Raw genomic sequence first — 17,751 nt, 5'->3', positions numbered from 1 at the left:
AAAGCAAAATAATAATCTGGAGTGAGATCAACAGATAAAGAGTTTGGAACATGTGCTCTGTGAGAAGATGCTGAGGGAACTGGGCTTGTCTAACTTGGAGAAGGGAAAGTTTGGGAGGGTTAATATGACAAACCAGCAGCTTTCCACTCCCTCCCAGAAGGTCACTGAGAGCACCCAGCCAGGCTGTGCATGACAATAGGACAAGAAATAACAGACATAAAGTGAAACAAGGGCAGTTCTGACTTGATATAAGGAAAAACTTCCACTACAAAGTTAATCAGGCAGCAGACCAGACTGCCCAAAGAGGTTGTACTATCTCAATCCATAGATGTTTTCAAATCTCAGGTGGATAAAGCCTTGAGCAAGCTGGTTTGATCTCACAGCTGACCCAACTTTGAGAAAGAAGTTGGACTAGAGATCTCAGGTTCATGCCAGCCTGAATTATTCTAACGTGATTCTGTAACAAGGATCAGCTAAAAACCTGTTCAGGTTTGTTCTCAAGGCTTTTTCTAGCGCATTATTAGCCTAGAGTATACATCCTCTTGTCTCCATACATCTTCACTCCTGAAATTGTCCAGAGTGTTTGTACCACACTCCCCTGGACCCTGCTGACAGGCAGAGCCAGGTAACCTTTCTTTAAACAGCAGAGTCAAGTGACACGTTTGACGTATTTAAAGTCCAAGGCTTAAAATTCCTAGTAATTTGTGCTCAACATCTTGTTCTTCTGTTGCTGAAATCATGGAATATTTTCTAGCTGTTAGAACAACAATACATGTGTTTTATTTGCATAACCACTTGTGTTGGCAAATTTACAGTGGTAATGCTACTTATCTGAAGCTGACTGCAGATCTTTTTTGGCTTTCATTAAGCAAGTCTAGTGGTAAAGAGACTCTTTAAATTAAGAAAATGAATTTAGGTTTGTCCCTGTTTTCTCTTTCATCATGATTTTAAATTGAATAATGCCAGTGAACTCAGTGGACATACAGTGCCAAAAAAAGGATTATAAAACTGAAAGGGAAATCTTATTCTCAGTGGTTTCATTTCAGCACTTGCCTGGATCAAGTGCTTGGTTTTGAGGAAGCTGTTTTGACTTGCCTATGCCTCCATTTCTCTGTAAATAATAGTTATCTAGAGAGTAAATTATTTGATGGACATTATGTGTGTGAACATTATCAATACTCTACTTTTGCTCTTGAAGCATGTGCAAAGTGACCCAGCCTAGAAAGGAGCAAGATTATGTCAAACGATGGTTAGCTCAAGAATGTCCATGTACACATTAAGAAGGAAAAATCTAGTGAAAGTAAACTGTAGCCATTGCATGACTAAATACATAACTGAGAATTGACAGCCTGTGGTGGAACTGCAGCGTTCATACATGTTAAGGCAAACCCAGATCCTCAGAACAGTGGTTGAAAGGGCTCATTATTTCTCTCAGTCCAGTGTGTTTGGATTCATTTCAGATCATCATGTTAAACTCTGTCTCTGATCTGCATGGCTATATTGACAAAAGTCAGCTGACCCGGGAGCTGGGAGGAACTCTGGAGTACGGCCACAGCCAGTGGATCCATCACCGAACTGTGAGTGTTGATGTCGTTCTTCACTCGGCTAACCACAACTGTCCAGATGACCAGTGCAGAGCAACCTTTAAGTAGTAACTCTACAGCTGCATTTCAGCCTACTGATTCTACCAGGGACTCGTGGAAGGAGGAAATCCGTAACTCAGATAGAGGAAGGCAAACTCCCAAAAGTTTGCAATGGCAGCAGTTTGCAATCTGTATCTCACTGTGTTCCTGGCCTAGGGCCGAACACTGTCATGATATTCACACTCAGCAAGGCCCACTGGCACATTCTCTTGGCTTTTGAATAATTGATGGGATTCATAGGCCTGCAGCTCATGGTTGAAGTTGAACATGGGCTTTCGCACTTTACTGAATCAGAGCTCAAAATTCTTACTTTAATGATTAATTTTGTCCCTGCTTGTAAGAGAATAGAAACATTAGATTTTATTTTACCTCATTATCATTTCTGTGCTATGTAAACATGCAGTCCAGCTGTCTCATATTTTGGGTAACTGAAGAACAGTTTTAAGTAGGAAGACAGAAAGAGTTTTTATTCTATTGAGGAAACTTGTACAGGTTTGATTGTTTGTTCCCTTTTTGGTCTGGTTAATGCATTTCAGTGTGTGCTTCAAAACAATGTCAACAATTCATTTTGGTGCCCAGAAAAGGTGACTTCATAAAAACAGACTCCAAACTCTGGCGCATTAGCAGCTGAAATATAGTCTCATCCTTCCTAAGCAAAAATGGGCTAAGCTGGGTTGTGATCATGGAAAATTAATTTCACAGAGACTCAATGCAGTGTTTGCATCTGTCTTTGTGTGCCTACTTGCAAGACTGGTATGTAAGAGCTCACATCTACTGTGACCTCCAATATTTTGCAAAGTTCTGAGCAGCCCTGGGTTTTAGTCTGTTGTTGCTGACGGACAGGTTACATCTAACACTCATAAAAAGAGTTTTTCTGAGGTAACTTTAGGTCAAGTCACTTTTGTCACTTTCTTGATATAATTTTTTGTGCTTTTCTATGCTTATAAAATTAAATTTTTCTCTCCTTGAAAACCACTGAATATTTCAGGCTTCTAAATAGGGAAACACAGAATTTGAATTCCCTCTGGCACTGATTTTCTACATTTATAGCTGTGTTGACTACAGTGAGATTAGGACTGAGATAGGTGAGCAGGCTTACGTGTTAAAAGTGTTAAAAATATGAAACTGTCCTTGCAGGAGCGGGGAGTGTGAAGAAATGAATCATCTGTATGAGCTTTCAAACAGCTAAAGGCTTGAAAATTTGAGGAGGGGGAATAAAAAGAGGCACAAGAAAGGCTGTATCATTTATTAATGACAGGAGTTTACATAAAACAATAATGTATCATTTGTTAAAATATGCAAATAAAAATGAGCCAAGATTTGAGGGAGTGTGGCTATGTAATCCACAGAGGTTTGGGTTAAATTTGTTTGAAAAACTTTTACCAAGCACAGAGACTTGGGAAAAAAACCAACAAACCACAGATATAACTTAGGTACATGAAACAATTTATTAGACACATGCCCAGGAGAGGATGGGGGCAAACATGTTATTAAGTGAAACTCTGATAAGCTCCTGGTGAGTGGTGCAGTGAACCAAGGAATCTCTGGATAGGAGGTTGTCATCAGGGAAGTGTCAGCCTCCATGGCACCTTGAAACAACCTGACCTTAAGTCTTGCTGAGGTATGGCCTTCATGTCCTTTGCTGCTTTTCTCAGTGTTCTCATATCTTGTCCTGCCAGTGCTTTTCTTCTGAAACAGCTTTAAACCGTGGCTAAGTGGTAGTGACTCAGTGATCTCCCTGCATCGTTCACTGTTCCTGCTTTCTTATCTTGGCTGCCAGGGGCCTGTGAGCTTTTCTGCCCCCAGAATACATTTTTGGGCTTTCAGGAAATTGGTTGTGGATGGCTGTGCTTGTGTGGCAGTCAGAAGTGTGACATTTCAGCCAACTCTAATGCAGTAGTTCCAGTGCTGAGAACTGCAAGCTGCAGCTGCTGGGCACCCACCCAGAGCATGTGTGGGTCTGTTCTGCTTGTGTTGAAAGCAGGCATGAATTTATGGGGGAGAAGGGAAGGAGGCTACGGATTGTGCAGTCATTGCTTCAGCTGGGGCACGTTTCAGATCATGGATATGGACTGTACCTTTTGAATGATGATCTACCTCCAGTTTGTTTTTCGGAGTTTTCCAGTTTTTGACAGAGCACACAGCAAAATTTTACTGTCGTGGTTGCAGACAAGAAATTCCCATCATTGCTGGAGAAGGGAATGCAACATGCAACAACTACACAGAGTTTTCCTGGATGTAAGAGCATCCCTGGTGCTGCTGACTGACTCAAACCATTGAGTGGGTTAGATCAAAAAGTGCAAAGAATAAAGAGATACACAGAACAATACACACAACCCTTTCCCCCCAAAATTTGGGCATGATCATGAAAAAACAACCCATGCAGTTACTTGCTTCAAGATACAAAGGTTTTAATAACATCTCACAGATCTGAACAATGTATTCTCAGAAGGCAGCATTGTTCTAAACCTTCCTCTTTTGCCCTTTTTTCAGTAAAACTACAGATTTCTGACAAGTTTTGTGTTGGTGCACCCAAGTGATAAAACAGTGCTCCAGTGAATCTATGCATTTTAACTGTGTTTGCTGTAAGTTGTTCTTGTAGTTGTGCACTAACATGAACAGATGGGAGGGAGTGACTATAATGCCTCTAGTACAGATAGGCAGGATGGAGATGCACATTTTCAGAAGTGAGGGGGAAGGCAGATTACTTCTGAGTGAACACTGGCTGTATAAATATAAACATAAAAAGACTTCGCCCTATATACTTTAGGAGTGTCCTCAACTTAAATAAAGCCTTCATTAAAATTTTAAACACAGTAGGATTGCCCAGCAAGCATGGGCAGAGGATCTGAAGTTCCAGGCCTGGCTTTGAAGCTGACGTCCTCTGTGGTTTCATTATGTCCTCTAAGCTCTGGGAGTTCCCAGTTGGCTCATGGAGATGACAATACTTTGTGACACAGGATTCAACTTGTGACTTTTAGCATATCCACCCCAAAAAAGGCAACATGACCGGCTTTACAGGCACGTAATACTTGCAACACAGTTTGCCTGAAGGACTGAATGTTGCTAAGGGTTGTTAAAGTTTGTGACTTTATGCTCTTGCTTTTCCAGGCTATTGAAAACTTTGCAATGACAGTAAAAACAACAGCACAGATGCTACAGACCTTTGGAACAGACTTAGCAGAGACTGAACTTCCCAACGATGTGCAGTGCACAGAGGAGCTGCTCTCCGCACACACCGACCACCACAGCAAGCTCAAGGTGATTGTTGTCTTCTCACGGTGGCTCCAGCACAACAGTACGTGATTTGTGACTTAACAAAATTTTCTGCCATCACTTGGGAGTCCATTGTCTGGAAACCACTGAGGAGGACAGAAATCTGGCTTCAGGAGGTCCATTTGATTCAGCTGTGGAAAAGGACATTTTACAGCTTCGAGAGTTATAGAAGAGGGAAATGTCACTTCTAATGTATGAGGAGGGGTGATGGAATCACATCTGGAATAGCAAGGGCTTCTGATGAAGAGTTCATCAGAAGGGATGAACTGGAGCAGATAGAGACAACTGTGAGGATAATAAGGAATAGATAGATTGATCTAACTAGGTAATGGCAGTTGTTTTATTTAAAATAAAACTAACTTTATGGCAAGTTTACCTTTGCAGAATAAGAATCAAAAGAAAATATTACTGCTTTCAACAAATACCTTAGGTTAAACACAAGAGAAAAAATACTACTTAAGCTATATTAGCACAACAAGTTTTATGGAAGCATGTGCAGTGATGTGGGGATTCATCAGCTGACATGACAATGTTTCAGCCTCATTGTCCTTTTCGTTACTTATCTTTCATGCTGGGAAGACTCTTCTTCTGTGGATGAGTCCTTATCCCTGTTGTACTGTGGCTCAGCATGTCACAGTGTTGTTTAAGGAAATTCCATTAAGAAATGCAACGTGTCAGTGCAGGCTCTCAGCTCACTGAACGATCTGCAGCACACATTCAATCTGTGGTAGAATAATTTACTCTGCAATAAATTTCTGCCTGGTCAGAAACGCAGTCTGCTCAGAAATTGTACTATTTCTTTCCTCAAAAATAGATCTTCTATTCAAAGTGAACAGTATTAGTCTCTGCATTTTCTAGAAAAACGTATCAACTTTGGTAAGCATTTATATTTTATTCAAAATATTTAGTACCTGTGAAAGAATCCTCCCATAGCATCGCTGTGTTGTCCATCTAAGAGATGTGAGTGTTGTTAGAAGTACATACAATTTGTTTTCTGGCTTGTTTTTTCCCCTCAGGATGAGCTGAAGCTGGCAGTGAAGCAGGGGGCCACCCTGCTGACGTGCATTCGGGAGCCAGTCACCCGAAGTGCCAACAGCAAACTCAGTCCAGATGAGCTGGAAAATGTGGCCACAGTAGAAAGGTCAGTGAAGCTAGATTACCTTGTGCAAGTTGCTAATTTATTCCTAAGAAATGCAAGTGTAATTTAAATAATTTAAATATGCGAGTTATGCATTGCCTCTGGTTCAACCACTTGGGATTTATTGGACAGGAAACTCAGAGAAGGGAATGGCTTTGAGGAAGTTACTTGATTGAACTGCCAAGGCAAGTTCAAACAAGTCCTGAATTTTGTGGTAATTTTTGCTCAGACCACTAACGACCTGGCTGAAGATTTAACAGGGGCCTTACTTTCCCTGTAATATGAGTCCTGCAAACTTCTGTACCTGACTTGAAGGGCACCTGAACCTCTGTGAGATGAGAGGGTGTGTGCTTGTGTGTGTCTGTGGAACCACTGAGGAGAAACAGATGAAGTGATACCCCATCACAGCTGCAGAGAGAGAGAACCCCCTTTTCCTTCCTACAGTGCTAGTTACTACCATAAAGCTTTTAGTCACATGTAGAAGTTTCTGCTGTGCCATGTGATGCAGTGGAAAGAGAAATGCCATGCTAGTGTTTCAGCATGTCTGCATTCAGCGGGAACAAAGCTGCGAAAAGTAAAGCTGAGCTGATATTTTTCACTGAATACTTTAAAATCCTTTTAACAGTCACCCCAAAGGAATTTGCGAATTCATCTTGAATTCAACAACTAGCTTTGATTAAAACCACATTTTCCAGGGATAGATTGAAAACAGAACTTTGTTTTTGAGAGAAACAGGAGGGAGCTATTGTCATTTGCCCTAACAACTTGATGATTTCAGCACTCACCAATCCCTACCTGCCCAAAGAGTGCCCATTTATTGAAATGCAGGATATTCACGGAAAACTTTCTTTTCATTTTTTCTTCTTGTTTAAACTGTTCTACTTTGTAATTAATGGATCACTGAGAAACTGTGAAGATGACTCACTAGTCTGATTTTAGACATTTTACTCAAGATGTATGACACCTTGATATTAATTTCTTTGCAAATAGATGTTTCATCATTTACACAAAGCAAAACAATGTCCATGGGAGTCATTATGAGCTTCTAATGTATTGTTTTTAATGGACTGGGAAAAATGATTCAGCCCTTGCCTGTTTCTGATGGGTGAAAAAAATGAACAAGTTGTAGAGTTCTGCTTTAGTCATTCCATAAAATAATAATTGCATCACATTCAGCCTGCATTAGTTGGGAGTGAATTATCTTTGAAACATTGGGTGGAAGTTTGGGATTACAGTTGCCCTTGGCTGCCAGAGCATGGAACAGCTCTGAGTACCTGTTGCAGGTCAGGAGGCAGGACTGCAACTGCCCCAGTAGCTGTCACTCATCCATCATACTCCTGCCTATCCCACTGCAAATTTCATTCTCTTTTGCTTAAGGGAGAGTTGACACAGAGCCCTCTCACATGAGCGTAGGCTCCCCACCATCTCCCCGCTCTGCTTTCTGCCGTCAGTTAGTGTAACTTAAAAGAAATGAACTATAGGAAATAAGTACATTCTATTCATTATAATTTCTTAACAGGTTGTTGGCTCAGTTGGATGAAACAGAAAAGGCTTTTGATCAATTTTGGACCAAGCATCATCTAAAACTAGAACAGTGCCTGCAGCTTCGACACTTTGAACATGATTTTAGAGAGGTATTTCATTTGTTCATGCTGTCTCGTCTTCTCTGGTAAATAAGGTCAAATTTTACCCATACCTAGAGTTTACTGGCAATTCAAAAAGAAGGTTGGGAGAGAAGCCCTTCATTATGAAATAAGAAGGGAATTTTCAAAAATTAAATTCTTGGCAGCTCTCAGATGTCTGACAACATTTGAATAAGGCCGAGTGAGGGAAGTGCCAGACTGTGAGGCCAAAACGAGAAACACCAACTTCTTGATAAACCATTTTGCATTTACTTGGGAAGTTTCCAAATATAATTTGTTCTGTGATGTTAAGTTTCCAGTCCACCAGAGTCAAGGGAATACAGTTCAGAAAGCCCAACTGTCAGCCCAGAGACTGGAGTAATGCAGATTCTGCAGTAATATGGACTCTGGAGTTACAGGTCTTCAAAACTGTGTGGGCCTAAACAGTGAGAAGCAGGACAGCTCTTTGAAGAATTGTTGATTGTTGTTCTATTTCTTGGCTTTTCCATATTGGAACAAGCTGAAAGACTGAACTTGAGACACAGACTCTTCTCAAAGATGCAGATAAATGTTTGTTGTCATTTTATGAGTATCTTGTGGTGGAGTTTTGGGTGGGTTTATTTTGCGTTGGTTTGATTGTTTTGGTTTTATGCTTTTGTTGTTGCTGGTTTTTAGGTAAAACTGACATTGGATAACCTCATGGAAGCACAAGCAGGTTTTGCTGACATTGGGGACAGTGTGACTCGAGTGGAGCACCTCCTAAAGGAACAGAAACATCTGGAAGAGAAAGGACAGGTTTGCACTCAATTTAGTATTCTAGCTGCTGTAGACATGGTATTCCAGACACTTCTTTGTCACTGTCCTTACATCACATTTACTCTCTTCTTGTGAGTCATGATTTTGAATTGCAAAACTCAGATCCTAATTTCCAGAAGCCAGGGTTGTTCAGACCCAGTACTCCCAGTTTGTTTCTTGGAAAGCTGGGGGAAAAAAGCAGGGAAAAAAACTTGTGTAATGAATGTCCCCAGAATGGAGAAAGAAGAATTGGACTCCACAACTTCTCTATGAAACATGTTCCAGTGTTTGTTCACCCTTACAGTAAAAAAGTGCTTCTTGATGTTCAGATGGAACCTCTCAAGTTTCAACCTACTCAGGGATGATAAAGTTGATCTTCAATGTAAATATAAATTAAGACCTATCAGCTACATTTATATCCCAAACCTTTACCCTCAGGCTGCAGCAGGGATCACAGAGATGGATTGTCATTATTGTAAATGTCATTCTAAGATCTAACTTTGGATTTTTCTCATTAATTCCACAGGAACCTTTGGAGAAGGCCCAGTCTCTAGCTCTTCATGGAGAACAGCTCATCCAAAACAACCATTATGCAGTTGACTCCATTAGACCAAAGTGTGTTGAACTCAGGCGGATTTGTGATGACTTTACCAATGAGACCAAGAAAAAGTATGATATTTTGGGAAAGTCTCTTGAGCTGCATAAGCAGTTAGATAAGGTGAGCAAACCTCCTCAGGTAACAGCCCTGCCAGGGTTCTACTGAAAATGAATGTTTTTATAAGCTCAGGTAATTACGATGAAGATAAAATGTTGTATTTGTTTTCTCTCTATTTCATTCAGTAAATGTAACTAGAAACACTGGAGCAGTAGATTCCCACCGGTATGGTCTTAAAATGATGAAAAATAGGAAATAAACTAAGGAAAATTGAGCTAGGCCTGAATTTGAAATGAGAACCAAATGTATTCTAGTGCTTAAAAATTAACAATTTACTGCTTGTTAGTTTTCAATTTCTGTGATCTAGCTAGAATAGCAAGCTAAATGCTTTGAGAAGTTTGTTTGCTATTCCAGCAACGTAAACCTGCTTTGGAGTATTTCTAACTGAGTTTCATGGGCTTAAGAAGTTTTGGGGAGTTTTGATATGGTTTCAGTTTTTGGGTTAATTATGTGATTGAACACTCACATGAGGTAGTAGAGTTGACAGATTCTATTTACAGTAACACTTCTCTTTGCTCAGAATTTTACATGTCACTGGACCATCTAGCCCATGAGAGCTGAACTGAACAGCAAGTTCAGTTTATCAAGTCCAGTTCTCCATATCCTGGCAGGATGACTTGGGCAGAAATTACTGCACACTGTGAAGTAACGTTGATCCTTTTTAGTGACATATTAGGGCAAATCCGTATTTCACAGAGTAGAAGTAACACTTGACAACGTGGACTGTCAGTGATGATAAGTCCTTCTTCCCCTATTTTTACTTTAAAGGCAAGCCAATGGTGTGAAGCTGGAATCTACCTCTTAGCTTCCCAAGCTGTGGACAAGTGCCAGTCACAAGAGGGAGCTGAAACTGCACTCGTTGAAATTGAGAAGTTCCTGGTAACAGCCAAGGAACACCAGCTCTCTAACCCAAAGGAGTTCTACAATCAGTTTGACATGATCCTCACCCCTGAAATAAAGGTAAAATCCCTCAGATGCGCATGCACTCACTTAGAATTTAACAATTACCAATTGCTTTGTACCTGAGAGTGTACTGGGCTATATATTTGAGTCTGCTAAAATACGCCTCTTTCCCTATTCCAAAAGGGCACAGAGGTGAGTACCTGGGGCAATGAGTTTTGCTCATATGAGTAGTCATGGAATACACATGTGATTTTCTTCAGAGCAGTGCTAGAAATACTGCATGAGTCACCATGTCTTGGTCAGTGAAACTGTGATGTCTGTGAAGTGCATGGACTGGGTTGCATTAAACTACAGCACAGAGTCATCTTCAGCTCTAGTCTGTCTGGTAACACAAGTACTTTCTTAACTTAGTCCAGCACTGACAAATGTTTGTTGTTTGCCTTTTCTTTGTCAAGGCCAATGCCCAAAGAATTGTACAAAAACTTGAAGATGTACAAGAAATGTTTGACAAGAGGCAAGTAAGTCTGAAGAAGCTGGCAGCCAAACAGACCCGGCCAGTACAACCAGTCGCTCCACATCCTGAATCCTCCCCAAAGCGAGCATCACCAAAGATTACCAGGCCAGCAGCAGTAGGTAGGCCATGAGCAGCTGCTTTCAGACACACACCTATGTTTTGTCCATGTGGTGATGTTTAATTTTTGTTATCAGAATGAAGACTTGCATTTGATGTGCAGTGTCAGCCTCATAGGTCCAGCTATTAAAAATGAATTTGAAATATCTGCCACTACAAACATACAAAGAAGGGTGAATCAAAAAAAAAAAAACAAAACACACACACAAAAACAAACAACAAACTAACAAAAACCCCCAGGTTTCTCTTCCTAGGTCTAATCTACAGAGTACATTTCTATACTGTTTCCCAGTGTGTCTTATATTGCCAATTCTTGAATATCCAAGCCAAGGTAGTCACTTCAAGCCTGGAAAGTAAGCACAAGAACCTCTTTTACATTGCATATACTGTACTGTGAATATTTGGCTTTAAAAGGTCACAATCCCTCAAGTTTCAATCAGATACTTGCCAAATTAAGGGTTTGCTATTGACACTGACTCACTTGTGGAACTTTTGTTTTTTCCCCTCTACATAAAATGTTATGTAGAATTTATTGAACAACGTCTTGGAAACATGAGAGAGGTTTACAACACCTTTTTGAAACAGACACTGTAATTTATTGTCATTTGCTAGCCAGGACTTGCCTGAATATTTCTAAAAGCTTGAAAAATAGAATATGGCAACAGGAAAATGCCATGTTCCTGGGCTGTGTAAATACAAAAGCAGGCAAAGGCAATAAAATGTCGTAAACAGAAATAGAAGACTAGAAAGAAAGGCTTTTGTCCCCAGGCAGCAGAGTAACAATACCATGGCAGCACTGCAATGGTTGTCTGTGAAAGGAAGTTACATTTGTTCCAGAATAGATTTTGTTTTGTTTTTCCTTGTTGACTATCCATTTTCCAAACAAGGAGTGGTAGGGAAAATTCAATTCAGGGTGCTAATGGAAAAATCTTCAGATATGAAGGCTCAGACTTGAAATGAAATACTGTCAGACTCTCCATTTTACATGGACAAATCCATAGGTGCACACAGGCATTGCTGATAGCGTGTCTGAGAGGAAGGGCAGGTTTCCATCAGGGAAATTACTGTCACAGGTTATGTCTGTGTCCTTATGGTCTCTGGTGACTCTCAGCAAACTCTAAGCTTAGTGAAGATCCAGAAAGGCAGCTCAGAGCTGCTGTGAACTCTCCCTCACTCAACACTTTTCTGTGGGTCTGGAAGTTCTGAATAAAAATTTTAGATTAATCCTGATTTTGCTTGAAGCTTTTGGTTTCACAAATGAACTTTCAAATTTTGCAGTGACAGGCCTGTTCAACATTGAAAAACTAGTTTTGGGATTATTGTGATGCTCCAAAGTCTGTGCCAGCTAGACCTGGTGCACAATTTAGCTGTGAGAATATCAACCCAAAAAAGGCATAATACACTCTGTTGACCTTTTTATAATGAGTGCCTTGGAAATATTTAAGTAGCATATATAACACCTTCTTTTAAGGAGAACTCTGTTTATTCCCAGCGGAAGCTGATAGAATACTGCTAATGGCTAAACTTGTCTCTGTATGTGTTGGGAGGAGAGAATTGGTACTTGAGAGGGAAATATTTTTGCTGATTTACTTCTGAGGGCATAATTTTTGATGATTTGACTACATATTTGTTTTCTGCATTTCTGTACAAAACTCCTTAGCTGGAGTGAATTGGGATAGGTCCATGAAGTCAAACCATGCAGGCCAGTATTGCCTCTAGGCTGTCAGGCACAGATTAGAGATAAATTACAGAACTGTAAAGGAGAATACAAGCTATTAGGGATGATTGCAGTTAGCATTTCTCTATTTTAGTTTGCTTTTTAATTCTCCCGAACTCCAACTCTCTGAAATGAAACTTTCCCAAAGGCTCTCTTCTCAGCCTGACACATTCTTGGAAAAACTTCACTAAAAGGTGATTTGGCCATCCCATGACCACGGTTAGGAAAATTGTCTTGCTTCAGTTACCTTTGCGGTGAGAGCTGGAACATGGCAGTACAAAGTGCTATAAAATATTCACCTGGAGATTTCTTTGTGTGCAACATAAATGTGAAATACAGGAGCAGAAATGTAAAAATTTCTGTGAGCTCATTAAACAAATAACATGTTTAAAGGCACACTGCACATACAAAATCCATGACTCACCATACAAGGATCTTAGAAGGCCAACTTGGAACATGAGATTCATATGGGGGAACACAGCTGGAGCCTTTTCAGTTCTTTAAATAATATAACTTAAGATGGTTCCATCTCAGTTAAATGTATACAACTGCTCACTGGATCCATTCCAGCATTCCTCACAGTCACTAGTGCATAACACTCACTAACTAATAACATCTGGATAGGGGATAAAGGAAGAATGTCTTGCAAGAGTCTGGGGATGTGTGCAGGGGAAGTGAGGCTGCAGAGAGATTAGCTGACTCAGAAGAGATGCTGCATGTGGTTTTCGTTAATGGTTTGAGAAACCACTAGTTTCTATGGTTCAAGATACAGAATAAGTGTAACTCATTAGCTAGCAAGAGACACAGACTCTGCAGTCAAGGGTTATAATGCATACCCAGCACTTGTAAGGCATTCAAAGCCCCCCTCAAATAAATTCTTTACATTCTGGTTTTGGGTGAATTTCCCAATTACATCTTTCCCCATATGTTTTCTGAGTGAGAGTTTGTGCATTCTCACTAATCACCTACAGCAGAATCAAATTCCTTTGGCAAGAACAGGCATGGAAACAACTAGCCTGCTAAACTTTACTGGGGCTTGCTGCTCGTGCTGTCCAACAGGAAACGTGAGTTGGAAGATCATTAATGACTAAATCATTGTTTTGAATTCTGGTGATGACAAAACAAAACGTTTAGGCAGCTAAAGGAACACCACAACATCTTTGCTTTATCATTCAATGGCTTAGAGCAGGAAGACTTTTCCATCCTTAGGCAATATAATCTGTACTTCTTTGCTCTGGCAAAATTGCTGTCAAGCCTCTTGAAAATCTGCCGATATAAAAAGCACAAAGCAAGGCCCCTCTGTGTGGAATATTACTCTACAAGGAGACACCCTACCTGTCTCCCTTTGTTCCTGTGCCTTTATTCCTTCAGTAGGCAGTTCAACACTTAAACTTTCAACTTCTTCAGCAGCACAATACAGTACTGACCTTGAAACAGCCAACTCTGTTGAATTTTATTAGAGAGTTTCCCTTATATTTCCAGTTCCAAGTAATTAGTGCAATAATAATTGGCAGGTATTTTGGCTGTTTCTTTCTAAAGTGCTCTAGAAACTACTTAAAGATAGTGACGTGCAGCAGTCTCTGACTATGGGCCAGTCAAGAACTGAAAAATTCTCTGGAGCGTGACCAAAACAGATTGCTTCCTGCTTTCAGTTCATTTCTGGGGCAAATTGGAAAGGGAAGTTCGCTGTGTCAATCTGAATCAAATTCATCTCTGAAATATATGCAGATGAATTTGTCTTTCTTATCTTTGTACCTGCCTCCTTTTCTGAAATATCTCACTCTGAAGCCAAGACTGACCTAGTGAACTGATCTGAGTAATTTGCTGCCAGATCAAGGAGCACCTGCACTTGGGTTCTTGTGAATGTGCCATCTTTCACTTAAGCTGTTCTGGATCACCTGGAGCTGTCTGAATTTGCAAGTTGTAATCCAGACATCAAAACTGTGACCGATTTCCACTTTTTCTGCTGGTTGCTTTCAGCCAGGATTTTCATACCAGTATCAACCATCCCTTCAAGTCTTCTGATTAATGAATAGGTCAAACAACGTGGTCTTGCTGACTGTGCTCTTCTAAGCAAAAGCTGTCATGTTTTCTGAAGTTATTTCCTTTGCTTCCATAATATGGAAATAATAGCATTTAGTGTGATAGGTTTGATCACAGCCTCCATTTTGTCAAGATGGTGGTGGGTGAGAATTTAAGGCTAAAGAGATTCTCCAGGGTGCATTAGCATGGAAAAGAGTGAATTCGCTGATGCTTATGACCACTTTACTCAGGGATTCACAGGGGAAAACATAAAAGGACCCATTTGAAAACTTACCAGATAGTTGATGAAGGTTGGTATTCTGGTTTTGCCAACAGTATAAATCATCCTCCTTGCAGATTAGAAAGGTATGGAGAAGTTTGACAATGAGGATCAATAGCTTCTATGCCCTTTATCTTGCATCTTTTTGTCCCCTTAGTTTCAAAATGTCAGTACACCACTTTTTGGGTGAAATAAAAATACCTTTGAGAGAACAATTACTACTTCAGGGAAAGCTTTCTTGGGGATGGGAAAAAGGCATCTGTTGAAAGTTGTGCTCAAAATCCAAACAAATCCCCTGCTGTATATTCTGAAAGAGAGTGATGGAAGAGCCAAAGGGAGATGAATTTGCATTTCAGCTCAGTCCTGGGAACCACAAGAATCCTCTGGCAGTTGATTAAAGCTGCTGGTGGCTGCTAGATTTCACTGTTCCATTGAGGAAACTTTCTAGTATGGAGTCATTGTGCAGAGCTAATAGGCATGAAATGGACATTGCCAAGTCCTCATGTCATTCAGCATCAGATAAATCCAAGAAGATTTAGGGAAGAGTTGGAGAGAAGCTGCTTTAATTAATTCTCTTCCCAGCTGTGTGATAAGGCTGCTGAAAACACACAGGGTAGAAAAAATGTCAACTTCCATTACTGTTGTCTGTGAAACCAATATGTTGTCTTTTTAACTGAATATAATGTGGGTTCTTCTATTTGCCTTTTTTTAAAACTATCTTGAAAGAAGAATTTAATGACAAGGGCATCTGAAACTTTGCTGATGTGTTTCATCTTAAAAAAGTGTTCAACCCTCTCCTAGGTGAATCCTTTGATGCTACATCCTCCTCATTCAAAGATGTCTGCATCTTTCTTACTGCACCCCTCAGCTTCTCCCCAAAAAGTTAATTACCACCAGGACTCTCACTGCCTCAAGACATTAAACTTGGTGAAACCATCTCAAAATGTTAGCAGATGCATTTGAAAACACCAGCTTTTATTCTTAGAAAAGTTCTCATTCACTTAGAAAGTTTTCCCAGAATAAAAATGAAATGGACCTAATCTCAGAGTTGCGGCAATTGTGTTCAGGTTTTGTTTTGTTGTTTTTTTTTTTTTTTTTTCTTCTAACCCAGATTCTTTCAGTATCTTTTCTGGCATTGTATGTGTTTTTACCATGCCATGAATGGTTGCTCATATCAATTCAGCAAATTCAAGAAAAAGGAGAGAGCTGTTTGCCTTGTGCTTCTATAGTGTGTGCTATGAGCTCGTTATCCATTCAAAACAAAGATACGAAAGCAAAATATATGATTCCCCTTCTCACAGTTCATTGTAACCCCTTCCTTTGGACAGCAAGCTCAGGACAACTGGTTAAGTTGTTAAGGATGACTGTCCAGTAGCATCAGACACCTCACTGTCAGAGCCTGCAAAGTCCATCAAACCTGACATGACAGAGCATATTCTGAAATGGCTTCCTCAGGTTCACTACTATTATATCTGTGTCACTGTGACTTGCTGAACTCCTGTGATTACTCTTTTGAGACTTGTTCATGTAATGAAAACATTCAGGGAACAATCCTTTAATCCAACATTGCCAAAGCATAACCAGAACCAAACTTTCCTTTCTTTGGGAACCCACACAAGCAACACCCTGCAAGTGACAATTACCCAAGTGTCGATACAGCTGGCTAACATTTACCTGTGCTGGCCTAAAGATGGTTTTCCCAGGGGAAGCCAAACCAATCCTTACACTGTGGAGCTTTGGATGCCAATCTGAGCACTGAACAAGGTGGCCCATCGCTTGTGCCAGCTGGTCCAACACCACTCCAGCCACAGCTCAGTTCTCTAAGCCTCAGTTGCTACTGATGTGTTGGGATCTTTGCTCATTGCTTTTATCAGGAAGTAGAATTTCAACTTTTAGCAGATGTTTTCTAATGTTACTCTCTTTTTGACTCCTTCAGCTACCAACAGGAGGTCCACCGAAATTTCCTGCCCTCCAAAGACAGTTTCTGAAGTAGAGCTATCAAAAAAGAAAAGCATTAAGAAGACTAAAGGTGGAATTAAGGTAGGATTACCGGTGATTTGGGCACATCCCATATTATGAGAGAACTCAAACCCACGTATTTCTGTGTAAAGGAGTTAAAACTAGACATGTAATACTTAGGAATAAACCAGCCAAAACCCAAAAAGATCCAAAGAAAATTCAGTTACCTGTGCCTGCACAGGCAAGTTAGCTTCAGGGAAATCCATCTGGCATTTGTTTATCTGTGATGAGATTTCTTGCATTGTTGTTTCTACAGCAAGATTCTGTTTAAGATTGGACATCTTTACCCTCTCCTCTCTATTCCCAAGCCTGACAGCATGTAAGAATCCTGCCCTTACAGCACAGTCTTTGCTTTGAGCTGTAGACACTGACTGGGATAACAAGCTATTAAAACAGCTGTTTGGCCTTGCTTGAGTATTTTGACACTGGAAACAGGTTTCAGATACTCTATTCATCTGCAGTTCTTGAAACTATGATGAACTGCAGCTGCATCCTAAAACTTTTTGTTTGTCCAAGCTAGCTGGAATAGCCACTTTCAGAGAACAGACTTCTTTCTTCTTTTCCCCTGTCAAATTCAAGTAATACCTCATTTGTCTTATTTAAAATGTTTGGGTTTAGACCATGCAAATACCCCGGGAGAGATAAGAGGAATATCAGCGAGGTTGTATTCTGAATGGTCTGTGCACAAATGTAATACCTTTGCTGACATCCCCTTTAGTTAAGTTTACTAAAAATAAGAGGTCAAATCATACACAGTGCTGGACACTCACAACCTTTTAAGTAACAGCAGCCCTTTTTTTTCATCTTCCCTGCATTAAGACACATACCATTGGCTCTTTAGGGCATTATATCATTAAACTGGTAAAAAATGCAATTTAACATATGTTTTGAGAAAGAAAACATGGGCCCTGAATGTCAGGGAAACAATACAATGAACGTTCCGAAGGATCATGAAAGAAGCTGGGTAGTGTGAGGTATGATCTTGATTTG

General features: G+C 40.2%; 1 protein-coding gene across 15 annotated transcripts in view; it reads left to right on the top strand.

Annotated features, from left to right (window-relative positions):
• Positions 1-17,751, top strand: part of LOC114059477 (guanine nucleotide exchange factor DBS-like) — a 162,057-nt gene that overhangs the window by 58,247 nt on the left and 86,059 nt on the right. For all 15 annotated transcript variants that reach the window (XR_003571671.1, XM_027887970.1, XM_027887958.1 and 12 more), the window contains exons 6-14: positions 1,461-1,577; positions 4,755-4,904; positions 5,936-6,060; positions 7,577-7,691; positions 8,355-8,474; positions 9,001-9,192; positions 9,958-10,149; positions 10,548-10,725; positions 16,679-16,782. Coding sequence is in view for 14 of the 15 variants with exons in the window: in XM_027887970.1 (XP_027743771.1) it covers positions 1,461-1,577; positions 4,755-4,904; positions 5,936-6,060; positions 7,577-7,691; positions 8,355-8,474; positions 9,001-9,192; positions 9,958-10,149; positions 10,548-10,725; positions 16,679-16,782 (1,293 nt within the window). In the remaining variant the exon portion in view is untranslated. The remainder of the gene's footprint in view (positions 1-1,460; positions 1,578-4,754; positions 4,905-5,935; positions 6,061-7,576; positions 7,692-8,354; positions 8,475-9,000; positions 9,193-9,957; positions 10,150-10,547; positions 10,726-16,678; positions 16,783-17,751) is intronic.

This window comes from Empidonax traillii, unplaced genomic scaffold, assembly GCF_003031625.1.
Source record: "Empidonax traillii isolate 1590-97213 ecotype Southwest subspecies unplaced genomic scaffold, ASM303162v1 scaffold226:size936269, whole genome shotgun sequence".
In the NCBI taxonomy this organism is placed as follows: domain Eukaryota; kingdom Metazoa; phylum Chordata; class Aves; order Passeriformes; family Tyrannidae; genus Empidonax; species Empidonax traillii.
This window is presented reverse-complemented; position numbering and strand designations above follow the sequence as displayed.